Here is a 15,099-nt window from a genome sequence, read left to right on the forward strand (position 1 = left end):
CTTTTCTTTTAATGAGTAATTTCACACAATCAATAATTGCTAAAATTAAATCCGTTTTAGCATTTTTAATAATTGATTGTTGAGAAGAAATAGAATCTCCAACTAGAAATAATAAAGTTAGTAAATTTCGTTGAATTCTTTTTGTTTCATCCATATCTATGTGATAATTTTAGTGATGTTATAGTAATCACTCAGAGGAAGATACAGAAGTAGTATGGTGATTATTTAAAGAGAACTTGGAATATATACTTGTTTTATTTAATTATGGAATACCAATCAAAATCGTTTGCTTAATTAGGCTTATAAATAATCATAGGCGTAGAGTCAACAGGAGGGAAATTTCCCATAATTCTCATTGTATCATCGGTTTCTTGTCGGAGGTCCAGTCTCATGAAGGAATATGGTGAAGATGTTGCATCTCGGTAGGATTCCTGAAAATATTTAACTTGTCCAGGTAAAACTTGTTTTCCTAAAAATGTGATTGATGTAGAATCCCTGGGGTTTTTTCCTATAAAAAATAGTGACTATTCAACGAAATTGTTCTAAGTTTACCAAAGAATAAGTTTTGTGTAATAGTAAAAATACTAATATTTAGATGGTGACTTTCTCGAGTATACAAATTGTTAGCCATCTTGATATTTGATGATAATTCCTCCATTAGATCATCAATGATCATCCATCTATTTTCTCCATCTTTGGGAAAAGTACTCGGATCTTTCAATCCTTCATGAAATTCCACTCCTTTCATATCCTCAAAAACTTCCTGCCATATTCCATAGCAATATATAATTTTGATCGGAGATGGGGTAGATATTAATTGAGATTGTTCAATCAACCGTTTAACGAGTTGAGTTTTTCCTGATCCTGTTGGTCCTGTTATTATAGATGTGAAAGGAGAATGTAACCCCACATCAATTGATTGTAGTCCGTCTTTCTCCATGTTTTGATAATTACTAACATTGAAGTTTTCATTTCAACTAATTATAATGATGAGGAGATGTTTCAAAAATCACACTTTCATTATTCATAAGATTTTGAAAAAATACTTCTACATAGTTCACAGTAGCATTCATCTTTTCTCCTGTAATCCGAATAAAAAAAATATTCAATCAAAGATGAAGCTACAGTTATTGCAAGTAATATTAAAACCACTCCAAAAAATTGAAGCAAACTTTGTCGAAGCGGTTTTGATGTAGATTTAGTGATGTTATCAAAATGTTTATGTAATAATACAGCCTCTTCAACTAATCCATCTGTATTATCTTTTTCTTCTTCACAAGATTTGTAAACTTTAGAATTATCCTTATGAATAGTTTCCATAATTTTATATATTTTTATATTCCTTCTAGTTGAACTTCTCAATGATATATAATGTTCATATATAAAACTCTTAACTTATAAATAGTGAATGGACAGTTAATCGATTCCACGAATAGACACACCCGAACTCGTCCAACATCAGCGTTTTCTTCATTATTCGGATTATATAATCTTAAGGCTATTGGTACAAATGGTATATTAGTTATATTTTCCTTAAGATTTTCAGATGATGGAAGAGTTGTGATTCCACTTGCTAGAATGATGGTAGCGAGTGTAGTTGTGGTGGTAGTAGGAATTGTACTAGCGAGTGTAGTTGTGGTGGTGGTAGGAATTTTGGATGTGTGTGTAGTTCTGATGGTGGATCGAGTAATGGAAGTATTAATTGGAGCTGTAAATCTACCATTATTTTCTTCGAATTGTGGATGATGACAAACAAACTTAATAGGCAATGCTCTCCATCCACAAAACCTTGAACGAGCTGAGTTGCCTACACAATATCTCGCTAACCGTGAAGATGGATTAGCCCATTGAACAAGTCGTTCAGTAATTCCCAACCTTTGAATAATTTCATAACTAGCTATACCATAAGTACAATCCGAAGGGTTATGTTCTAATTGAATTATATTTCGTAAAAATTCACCGTTAACCGAAAAAAATCCAAAACTAATAAATAGTATTGGAGAAATTTGAATTATATCATCTAGTTTTCTATAAAGACTCTTCATGTCTTCTCAAAAGAAATTTTTCATAATGAATAAATCATTCGACTTTCCCCTTTCTTATTACTCATCTTTAAAGAGTTTTATAACGAAGGGAGACTTAACCGATTCCACGAATAGACACGCCCGAACTCGTCCAACATCAGCGTTCATTCAACCGAAACGACATAACACCGTTCACCCCACCGGTCGCCAACCCAACCCCAACCATTCGACGATCGATCGCTCAACTCGTCGACACCCAAACCCCAAACCCATCGCATCGAAACCCAAAACCATCGCCCTCTTCACGTCATCCTTCCCACAATTCCTCTCAAACTTCATAACCTTAGCTCCCAACACTCACACACCTACCCCCCCAAACTTTCCATCAGACAACACCATTCTCCGAGGTTCTCGGGCTAAAATGTACCCAAAATCTAACTTTAAGTGCAAATGTGTGTAGATCTGCTCCTACTATACTACTGCTGACTTTGAAAAAGGTATCTTATTATTAAAGTTGGTAAAATTTAATCAGAATATGTTGGTGGTTAAAATTTTAGACTAAATAAAAACATGGCAACATTTATAATTATTTTCCTTTGATGTTAATAGTAATTTAAACGTAATTGTTTCAGGTCTATGGAAGGCGATGAGAGATGGTTTTTTGGTATAAGAGGACAAGGATGTCACTTTCAGTACTGCCAAGCGGTGTATAGACATGAAAGGCAACTTGGACTTATCAGAAACTACAAGGAGCATGGGTAAACAACAAGAAATATCATACAGAGAGTGTTTGCCCAGCCAATGTTGCCAAATAAACATATTGATGGCGCACTTGAAGATAGAGTTGCCAATTACACTGATGAGCATTTGCAAGAGTTATATATACTACGTGAAGGAATCATGGATAAAAAAATACACTTACCCAGTAAGTTCGTGGTCATTATTTCGGCAAGTCATCAGTACTAACAATGGCGTTGAGGGATGGCACCATCGGTTGAATGCCTTATTGCCCCATGAACATCCCATATGTATCTACTAATAGGAGTTTTAAGTCAAGAGGCCCACCTCAGTAAAGTCTATACTGATCTGGTTGCGGATGAGATACTGCCCAGAAAACAAAGACAGCTATTTAAAACAAAATACTCGTATTTAAATAGACCGTAGGACGAGTATGAAGATGAAACGATTCGTACAACGGAGTATTTTAGAAAGGTGGTAGATATATTCTACCGGAGTTTTAAATCAATTATGTTCGCATCAAATAGTAACATTTTTATGTCACTCATTTCTGTCTCTACATAATATAATTTCAAAGTTGAGCATTGTCTATTTTTTTATTATATACTCTGGAGAGCATGTATAAATAAAATTGAGACCGCTCATAAAAACAATAAGTAGAGAAAGTGTTTTAACCTTCATATATGCTCACACATCATAAATGCATCAGACATTATTGCTAAATTACCGTAACTACTGTGAGATAATTTATTCACAAATGCTCCATCACCTGTTAATGCTATCATCCACTCGTATCATAACAAAAGACTTTATGGGAACTAAGGAGAAGAGAAAAACCAACTTCTAACTCATGTAAATAGTTTACCTCCTGTACATTTATTTATACAGAAAAAATAAAAACATTATGCTGTATTGTACACCACCAATATCGCAGTGATAGAAGAAATTTTAAACCCACACTCTAGAAACAGCTTCCAGCGTTTATCTGATGAAGCATATAGGCCTAAGCTAAACGAGTTTTAAATTGATAGCACGCCTTTGCATAATCATTATCATAATGGTGATAACAAAATTGTGAATAACTGCTCAAGAGAGGAAATTGAGTAAATTAAATGAACACTAAAATAGTAAGATTATAGGCTGTAAGACTATAAAATTTCCTAAATAAAATAATAATGCAAAAATATAATAGTTAGAATATTAATAAATTTACTTATTATTATTATAAAAAAATCTAAGAGAAACCACCATGACCCACTAAGCCACTATCCATCTATGAGGATGGTCATCAACTGCAAATCTTAATAGGCATGTTTTCACTGTCTTGAATATGAGAATAAGTTTAGATAAAATAAAAAATGTAAGATCTATAATTTACTAATTATTTTTAAAAATTTAGCAAAAAAATTTCAGGATTGTGACCAACCGTTGTCGAGATTGGACCAACCGTTGTCGATATACAAACTCGTCGAGCGTCAAATCTGTCGAGGTTCGGACTATAATCCAGAAATCTGTTGTCATAGATATGCATAACTATTTTCACAAAGCTTTTATTTGTCCACTTTTTGTTTAAACACTCATATCAATCATCAGGTTTAATTTTTATATATTCTTAAGCTCTCAGTTTCAACATTAATATTCTAGTGAGAAAATTAATTAGTTTTTTAGTTAGACTATAGTTTTTTTGTTCTTTTTGTTGCTGTTTTACACTGCTTTTAGTTAGTTTACTCGCTGTGGCCCACGGGGTTCACTCTCTTCTATTCACCCCTAAGGGCAAGTCTGAAATGTTATAAAATGCACCCTTCTCACTGCCTTACACATTAATACAAAACGTTCCCTTATCACTTCATCACCACAGACTAATTGTCCTCTTTTTTGGCTCAATCACTGCTCCTACTTGGTACAGGTGTTTTACCCCTTTAGCACTACTTAAAAAACATTTTACTATTACCTGTGGTGCATAGAAATTTACATGTCAAAATGTTGGCGTGAGATCCAAACTTCCAAGTTCCGCTGCACATCAAATTCATTAACAGTGATGAGTGAGTTTAACTCAAGAGAAAATTTAAGTGATCAGCAGCGTTATGTTGCAACTTTTCAAATTATATCTCTGAAATGAAAACTGCTATCATAAGGGCAGCAATATTGTACCTTGGCTACTGCTTGTTACGACTTGCTTCGCCTATGTACAGTTGTCTATGTATGAAATGCTTGGAAGCATTCCTTTCGGGTAGCCATCACCAGTAGCCATGTCATCGTCTGAGCTACCATAACCATAATGGTTCTCTGTACAGTACACCCTCAGGATATGATTACCTTGATATATGATTTTTCACCTTACAAAGTTGAACATGGTGAAACTATCACCTCGCCATATCAATTTTATTTTACTATACAAATTCAAGATAATTTTTGCCTGAGTTCAAATTTGGCAGTCAATGAACTTATTACCTACTTCGAAATAACAAACGTGCCGAAATGTGGTTTGCCAAAAACACTTTCACAACGTTTAGAAGAAACACGATGACCGACCTTTCTCAGGTGGGCATTCCACGTAGGAAAATAAACTTTTATTCAGCACACATTATAACTACAAGTATCTATATTTAACTTGTGTGCTGTAGAATCTGAGACCGATACAAATGTTACAAAAGGAAGGAAAAGTGGTTTCTATGACAACAAAGTTGGAAGTCATAAATAAATAGGAAGAAAGCGCTCATATTGCTAATATTGTCAAAGAATATGGTTGCAACCGATTAACAACTGTGATTATTGTTATTAAAAACAAGAAATTCGTTAAAGCAAACACAAGGAGGAGCTTAGAAGTGGCGAGTTGAGGGAGTTTGATGCCTCTCACAAGATCTGTATACAAGTGGTGCAACCATTTAGTAGTAGCAAGGAAGTAGAGGACACAGAAAAACCTACATCGGCAGCAGAATTTCAAGTGTTTAATTTACTGGTGTGGACTGGTACGTCAAAACGATACTGTGCAATGTATGTATAATGTATATCATTAATTTATGTTCTTTGTGCAAATACAAATCATTGTATGTATGTAACTCATACATAACTAGCTACTCAAGATTGTTGATGCATCCACATTACTTTCTAGAACTTGCTAAAGCCCTGCCTTCTAGTGTATAAATACGTACAACTTCTGCATGTATGGTTACATTGATTCTTGTGTACATTTCATACAAGACAAACTACTGTACAATTGGATCTACTAGGAAATCTTCTTGTATGATTTATTAGATCATATCAGAAAAACTACTGTACATTGTACTACTGGATTATTTTACAAGCGCTAGCTCGCTAGCAATTTTCTGCATTGCACCAGCACTTACACTGCACCAGCAAAAATGATCCTCAATAAGTGATCAAGTAAGCTATCTTCTACATTGCACCAAGCTAGCTTGTTTTTTTAGAGCACTCTCTGTACCAGCAGGAAAGCTGTGTCTTCTGGGCCATTTCTGCTTTTCATGACCATGACGCGTTAAAATTTTTCTTTGAGGACCAGTCGAAAAAAATGAACAGGATTAGACAATTTCTTTTAGCCTAACAAAAAAGTCCACTTCATTACATATTAAATTAATTTTTTGAGGGTAATGTAACATAATTAGCATTGATACATATTTGCCTCTTCTCTGCTCTACTCACTACATGTACCAGCTCAAGTCACGTTACTCCAAAGGTATGTACGACCTGCATAGTAAATAAAATTTCATTTTCCTTTTCGATTGCCATTAAATGGTCAAGTGTGCGAGAGGCCGCTTTTGATAACCGCATCACTCGGCTTTTTTGTTGAATTAGGTTGAAAAAGGTTTTAACCAGACACGGTAAATGTGAAAGTGAAGACAGCAACTGATGTAGAATAACATTTTCGTGATATTAGGTTTAAATTCAGTGAAATAGTTGAAAAATTTGCTAAAACTTTGTTTCAAGTGTAAGTTTAGTAAGTTAAACTTATTTGAAGTGTACTGAAAGTTTATGTTATACATACGTCTTAAAGGTAAGAGCTTTTTACCGTATGGTACTGCACTTAGTACACACATTATGTTGTTGCATTTTACAGTATTGCAGATCATCATCACTACATGCGCTTAATACAATGCAGCTACTGTAGGTAACTATAGTTACTATAGTTAACATACTACTTTGTTACTAATTTTCAATATGTACAGCATTTTTATATAACTTTAGACGATTTTTACCGTTTTTATTTTGCATTGTATAATTACGATGGTTTCTATACGCCTACATACGATTGTTCCACCATACAATGCCAACCTTGGAACGGATCAACATCATATCTCTAGGGTGCACTGTATATATAAAGTCTACAGAGTTTACATCAATTCCATCATCTGAATTATTTTTTTAGTAATCAGACAAAAACCATTAACGATTGCATAATCAAATAAATTTTTATTTTCCCGATTTGAATGTCGAGCCGTATGTTGACTGGTTTTTCCAACTTCCATTTTTTCAAAGGAGTCGCCGTTTCTTTAGCTTTTAACGCAAGGCGACTCCTCTCAGATAATCGTTTGATATTGTAACTTATTGACTAATATCTTGTTGATAAAATTTAAAATTTACTAGCGTTTATATCTTTTGTTTACTGTTACTAGGCAACAGCTTTATAAACGTCTACAGAAAGCGACAGAGAAGTCGTTTCCCTATGCAACAAATAAACCACATTTTGCTCGGTTCCCCAGCCAAAATGTTAAAAATGCTCAAAGCAGTATGTTCTCCCAAGATTGACTTCAACAGCCCTTAAGCACTACACTACAGCTCATGAATACCCCTTTTCACTGTATGGAACTCAATGAGGCAGGTGTGGCCCCTAACCACTTTCCCAAGCTAAAAGAACATACCTTTTTTATGAAAACACTCTAGAGTGTCTGGCCATCAGAAAACATCCCTAAAACGTTCTTTTTTTTGTCGAGCCCTTGAAGATGAATAAAAGAAAGTAGACCTCCTGAGGCTGTGGTACCTTGTGGAAAATGTGTTGTAAAATATGTCTATTGATTACCACAATAAAGATTGCTCACATATATATATATATATATATCATATATACATGTATATATATATCGTATATATGTGTATATATATATCAAAAAGGGTCAAAGTGGCAGTCAAATAAAGGTGGTGTTCCAATAGAGGGTGGCGCTCTATTTCTAACCCTCCTCTCATAGTGGTGATCAAATAGAGGTGGCGCTCAACTAAAGGTGGTGTTCAATTAAAGGTTGTACGGTATATTTATACTAGCTGCGTGCCTGACGTCACCCGAATAATAAAATATTCTTCAAAGAAAATCTAATTTTCGTCAACATATAAAACATTTATCATTGTTTTTTTGTCTGACCAAACAGAGAGAGAATGTAAATGCCCTTCCAATTTAAAATATCACAAACTTCAACTCTACAAGTGAAAACCTTTTAGTTTTTCACAATTTTCAGTGATTGACCTTGAGATTTGTTGAATTCCAAATTTGAATGCAAGTTAAACCACAAATTGAAAATATGAAAATAGAATTTAAAAAACAAATGCTTGATTATAAAAACATTAGTTTCAATTAAAATAAATGAAGAAATAACTTAAAAAACTGTAAATAAAAGAAAGAGGCGGGGCTTACAATCATTAATTGTGGCATTGATGTGAAGCAAAGCGCCCATTGATTGCTTGGTGTAGCAAAACCATAGTATAGCCACTCAGACGGTAATGAAATGATTAGTACACACATTTGTTGAGCTGGAGATTCCGAGTTCAAACTCAGTGCAAAGTGGATTATTATTTGCTAGATTTCAACTGGTAAAACTTGACAAATGACAGACACTCATGCTTAGACCTATAGATTAAATATGTATCTTTAAATACTACCGATGCATTATGGAGCGACAGGTAAGTACTAGTGTTGAGAAATAAAACAGCTCATACAAAATGAGTATGATAGCTGGGACATATGGAAGATGTGATTGTGTCTTGTTATAGGACGAGGTGACAGCACTGACAGGCGCTCTATACAGTGTATTTATAGAAAAGTGCTGTTTTAGAGGTAAAAACTTGTTAGCTGATTACTATATCCTAAAAAACAAATTCCTACTTCTCTTTCATATGTTGGCTTAATCTTACTCAGTGGATGCAGATTAGTATAGACTAAAAGGTTCAGAGGTAAACCTTTATAACAGTTATATATTTATAGTCTGACAGCGCCAGAAATCTGCTGAATGTGAACTAGAGCAATCTTCAGAGCCGTTATACAGTAAATTTCACCTACCATTTTGTCTGCCTAGCTAAGTGATGTCCTGGGATTTTTGTCATACTTACTCGTATGTCATCAGTATTGTTTTAGGCTTCATAACTAGTGATAAGTATCATGTACATACAATTCAATCAGCGTTATGATTTGCTAGTGCAGATAATCACATTATGTAGTACCCCTAATACTTACATGACCGGTGTTTGTTGGTAGCTAAGGTGGCTAGTCTTAGTGAGTTATTAGATGTAGATGAGGTAGCATGGTATATGCTTGCAGTCCAATGAGTATCGATGTACCTGTATACGCAATTCAAAGGTCAAAACAGGTTCAAACTAAAGAGACCACAATTCCACAAAGAGCAAATAACTCAAAAAATTGTACTTGCTGGAAATTTTTGGTGAATTTACTTCGTGTCTGAATAGCCTTGATAAACCAATTTTTACAACTACAGTGAAACATGGATAACTCGCCCTCGGATATAGCGAACACATGGTTAATTCGAATGGATTTGCTTGGTCCGTTCCCACGCAATGATAAATGGCTCTATATAACTCGACCTCGACACTGTTAATTCGAACAGTTTTTTTGCCGAATTCACAAACGTGGTTTCCGCTCAATTTATTTCGAAAGAGTTTCCCTAGTCGCGGAGCTGAGACTACACTGCTTTCTTAACGAAAGCGCTTTCAGTACGCGTATAGTGTACGTATAATTTCCCCCGTACCGTATAATAGAACTGAAAAAGAAATCGTATAAAAATGATTAATAGGGTCGCTAAGACGTTCGCTTAGTTACGGCCAAGCTATACACGTTAGAAGGTATTGGCGATAAAAATTTAATAAAGGTAGGCACAGAATGCAAAATACATGTACATATTGTAACAGCGATTATATGCGGATACATAAAGATAAAATGTCACAAATAGGCTCGTGGCTTGGCGACCACTACAACAGACATCCACTTTACGATGGCATCACGCAAGCAAAGAAAACCGTGGAAACCTTCTGACAAACTTAAAGTACTCGAGGAAATCGAAGCAGGACAAAAGCTATCAGCATTATCAAGAAGAGAAAATCTTCCAAAAAGTACAGTGTCAACATGGATTAAACAAAAAGAAAGAATAAGATCGTTATGTGACCAAAATTCATCAAGACTAAGAGATCGTTCAACGTCGCACGATGATTTGGATGGTGTATTATTGACTTGGTTTAGACAAGTGCATAGTGAAGGCGTACCTATCGATGGGCCAATTTTGTTAGAAAAGGCTAACAAGTTTTTGCAGGGTTTAGGAAAGGATACTACTGTTTCTCGCGGTTGGATCGACAGGTGGAAGAAAAGGCATTCTATTGGCAGTCAGATAGTTGTTGGAGAGTCAGCTGCAGTAAATGTTGGAGAAGTGGAAAAATGGAAAAAAGAGGTGCTTACTCCATTACTTCAAATGTACACTTATGATAACATATTCAATATGGACGAAACCGGGTTGTTTCACAAGCTCATGGTCGACAAAACGTTGCACTTTAAAGGGGAGAAGTGTAGTGGAGGGAAGTTGTCAAAAGAAAGACTGACTGTGGCACTTTGCGCTAATATGTCGGGCACCGAGAAGGAAGTTCCTATTGTAAAAAGAAAGTTCAAAAATCCCCGTTGTTTTAAAAATGTTACTAACCTTCCATGTCAGTATTACCACAATAAGAAGGCTTGGATGGTGAGTGACATCTTTCAAACATGGGTAAGAGATTTTGATCGCCAGATGACCAGAAAAAACAGGAAAGTTCTTCTCATCATTGACAACTGTCCAGCACACCCAACTTTGAATGGGCTTATGTCAATCAGGCTTCTATTTACACCAGCCAATACCACAAGCGTGCTGCAACCTATGGACCAAGGAATCATTCGAACTTTTAAATCTTACTATCGTCAGCAAGTTTTGCAATTCACTGTTGATTACATTGACACTTATGGAAAGAAGCCAGATGCTTCTATCAATGTTTTGCAAGCAATATGCTGGGTGCACAGAGCATGGAGCCGTGTCACAAAAGAAACGATTGCCAACTGTTTTCACCACGGGTTTGGTCATACCAACCTTGATCAAACAGGTGCGACTTTAACTGCTGATGATAATGAAGAAGGTGACACGGTGAGAAATCTAAATCTTCTACTACACACCATAGATTCTACATCAAATGTGACAGCAAGTAAGTAATCTTGAAATAGCCAATGCTGTTACATTATTATGAACTCGACCTAATAAAGGGCTAAATTTATGACTGTCTAAGGTGCCTAACAAATGTTTTAAAAATAGTGTTACTTTAGCTTAAATTCAAGTTTGGTTTTGCAGATGAGCTTTTAGTGGTTGATGCAGACATTACTGTTGCTGAGCATTTGAGTGATGCAGAGATTGTGCAGTCCGTGACATATTGTGGTACTCTTGATGAGTCCGATAGAGAGGATGAGGCTGAGATTGTTGAACCTGATCCACCTACCTTGGCTGATGCAAACAACGCTTTAGATGTCCTAAGACGTTTTATAGATACGAGAGAGTGCAAGGACTATAATAACTGTTTAAAATCTATTTCTACAACAAGTCACACTGTTGATCTTTGTCAAAAAAATACCTTGTCACAGAAAACACTCGATAAGTTTTTTAAATGAAACAACTGATCAGATGTAAAGCATGCTTTTTTGCATTGGTCATAAATGTTTACTTATGTCCAGTTTTAAAAATTATCAGAAAGAATAGATATTTTTCTATTGGGTTGAATTTGTTTGCAGTTTTAGGTGATGTGACTGAAAAGACGTTTTAAGATTAAAATTGGCAAAATTGATCTCGAGTAAAACACTACGAAGAAAAAATGTCTTCTGAGCATTTTAACCGCGATTAAGTTTTGCCAATTCTAATCTGAAAAAGTTCTGGCAGTCGCATCACCTAAAACAACACACAAATCTCAAATGTATAAAAATATCTATACTTTCTGATAAATACTTTAAAACTCTACGTCAGATGCCCTTTAACTTACAACAAACAACCTATACTTTAGTTTTATATATACATGTAGTTTGTATATGTATCTACTGATAAATACATTCACTTGTGACTGTGCTCTGATAACTTGAACGCTCTGATAACTCAAACACTTTCGCTCGGTCCCGTGAAGTTTGAGTTATCCATGTTTCACTGTATTTTTCATAATTCTTAGCCTGACCACCTATCATTTTTTAAAATTGAAAAACGGAATCCTTCAGATCAAAGTGACTCCAAGCAAATTTGATACTTAAAATTAATGTGCCTTTAGGCAAAATTTAGTTGCAGAACTAAAATGTGCGGCACATTACACGGAACAGATACTTTATCTTTTGCTAGTCAAATGACGATGGACAAACAATGAGATATAGTGAGATATAGTGAGCATTGAAAGATAAGGGATGATTCAGTGTAGTCACACATTAGATACTATACTTCAAGGTTGAGGAGTAACTCTGATTATTCTTACTTTACTAGTACATATACAGTGATACTTGATGCTTTCTCCTTCATTCTTCAACACTAAGGCTTTTTATTTGTGAAGATTTGTTTAAAACTAAAGTTTAGGCTACTTTTAGCAAATTTCTTCAAGAATCTTTGACAGTAGAAAAAGATGATGTCGTAGCAACATGCTACTTGCATGGCACCATCAGCTAAGTTGCCAATCAACATGAAGCTGTGCACATTGCTAATAAATTAATGTGAATCAGCAGGTATATACAAGTCTTAAATAAAAATACTAAATAATTAAAAAGAGAACACAAAATCCAGAAAATGTCAAAAACCAGTCTAAAAATAGTAACTAAAGATAATTAATTCATGTGATTTATAGTATTATTTTACAAAAGGTGTACAAATAATTTGCTAGATGTTTGTTTATTGTTGCGGTGTATGAAGGAACATACAATGAATGAGGTAATAGGTTATTTCATAAAGTTATAAAACTTACCAATATTATTTCTATAATTATATGCTGAAACTGTAGTCATCACTTGTCAGGGAACACAACTGCTCATACATCTTCCTAAAAAAATCAGCGTTGCAACCATTTAGTTTTTGAACGCCAAGCCACTGGTCAAATTTCCGCTACAAAGAGAAATAAATGTACAATATCAATAGCATGAGGTGTGAGTAGTCTCAGAATTCATTTTACCTCCATGCTACTACACTTCACGGCGTTTTTGTGTTTAAATTGAGTACAACTTGCTTATAACCAATACTTTGCTCAAAAAGATTATGTTGGTCAAAAGACTGAGTGTGGAGAACTCCAACACCATCTGTTACTACATACTATCAATTCTCAAACTTAATAGCCTTTGATGATAGATAAATATGTTGATGAGCTTATAAATAGGATAAGTTTTAATCTCCCTACAGTTACCTATAATATAGATGTTGATAAAGACAACTCTAGAGGTTGATATCTGTTGAAACTATTGGAGTGATTGTCCTGCCACTGTATGTAGAACGCAGAACTTCAACACCATCTAGTACTACTATTTATTCTCTAACTTGATAGCTTTTATTGATACCTAAATATGTTGAAAAGTTTTAATTTCTTTTAGGAGGGTCAAAGGTACCATAAAATCCATAAAACCAACTCCAAAGGTTGATATCTGTTGAAACTATCAGAGTAATTGTCCTGCCACTGTAGCAAGGATAGTTTATTTTTATACTTTAGAAAACTTGATCATTTTAAACTGTCATATAGACCTGTAGCTTGTCAGTGACTATGAGTCACAACACTCTACCGAGTGTTTGAGCCACAAAACTGACAACATAAGCACAGAAGACAAAGTAAGCTGTAGGCTTTTGCTGTTACTGGTATAAATTAAAGCCAATAATACGTAAGTTCATGGAAGATTAATTGTAATGTATTGTAACAATAATTGCAATGTCAAAGCAGATTCCTCAAATACTGCATCTTGTGGAGTGAGTTGGCCATGAAAATTAGCTATTCTCAGAAGGTGTTTAAAACCTATGAAAAAACCTCCGCTTTTATTATTAAAATGTTTGAACACACATTTTTAGATAAAATGGTTTAATAAAAAAGCCACTTGAATATAATTGAAAAAGATTGCAGCTGTTTTGGTCAGTGTTTTGTGAAGGTCGTACATTTTAGTTTTGTGCACTTAGCTCTTGTATAAATTATTGCGATTTAGGTATTAAAATAATTTATGTACTATAAAGGTTAAAGGTTAAAGCTTTGCTAAAAAATTTAATTACAGATATAATCTATCTAATGTTTCTAGTGTTAAAGGCTTTGGTTGAAAGAACTAGTCCAAGAACATATACCCATTCGTCAATCATGTTCAATTTGGTTCAACCAGACAGTAGCAAAGCTTGTCATTGATCGGACAACATCCTTTCATCAAACATGAAACTATTTTTTAAATAGTAAAATTCAGTATTTTTCATTATATACTTCTATTTTGATATAAACCTGATTCAGCATGCAACATATGTGATCATACAGCAAGGGGACAATTCACTACATAATTTTTACAAAACCAAATCTATATATATATTTCTAAAGTTTTGTTTGTGTATCGTGTCGATGTATGTCCAGTTATAGCTATTAAAATCTTGGACTTTAAAATACTGCAGTTTGATGGAGTTAAACACATGGAGATTGCAACCGCAAGTTTTAAATCTATGCGCTCTACTACTGAGCTATACAAGGTGTATTGATCATAGAAATTATCATATACCGTATAGCGTATGCAGGTGCTAAAATTTGTATCATTTGAAACTCTATGAATTTTATTAACTTTATGAAACACGATCCTTTTTTGTGTTTCCTTGAACTTCTATTTTTAGTTTTTGCAAGGATCAATTGCTATATCCGTGGTCAAGGCCAATTTTTTCACATGGACAATTGTATTATCTGTGTAGAAAGAGCCTCGACATTCTCTTTCTGTTCGGTCAGACAATGTCTGTACGATATCTTATTTTTACATTTGTACTAGTATAAAGAGGTACAAGTATTGTCATATTCAAAGTTTTGATGGATAGCTTCTAGTGGAACAGTAACCTTTTCTATACATATACACCAC

At 34.4% G+C, this 15,099-nt stretch overlaps 1 protein-coding gene across 1 annotated transcript in view; it reads left to right on the forward strand.

Moving 5' to 3' along the window:
* LOC137387918 (tigger transposable element-derived protein 6-like) overlaps window positions 1-12,290 on the forward strand; it is a 30,783-nt gene extending 18,493 nt beyond the window's left edge. The window contains exons 3-5 of the mRNA XM_068074432.1: window positions 10,284-11,216; window positions 11,360-11,532; window positions 12,219-12,290. Coding sequence (XP_067930533.1) covers window positions 10,284-11,216; window positions 11,360-11,532; window positions 12,219-12,290 — 1,178 coding nt within the window. The remainder of the gene's footprint in view (window positions 1-10,283; window positions 11,217-11,359; window positions 11,533-12,218) is intronic.
* The last annotated feature ends 2,809 nt before the right edge of the window (window positions 12,291-15,099 follow it).

The sequence above is a fragment of the Watersipora subatra genome, chromosome 2 (assembly GCF_963576615.1).
Source record: "Watersipora subatra chromosome 2, tzWatSuba1.1, whole genome shotgun sequence".
NCBI lineage: Eukaryota > Metazoa > Bryozoa > Gymnolaemata > Cheilostomatida > Watersiporidae > Watersipora > Watersipora subatra.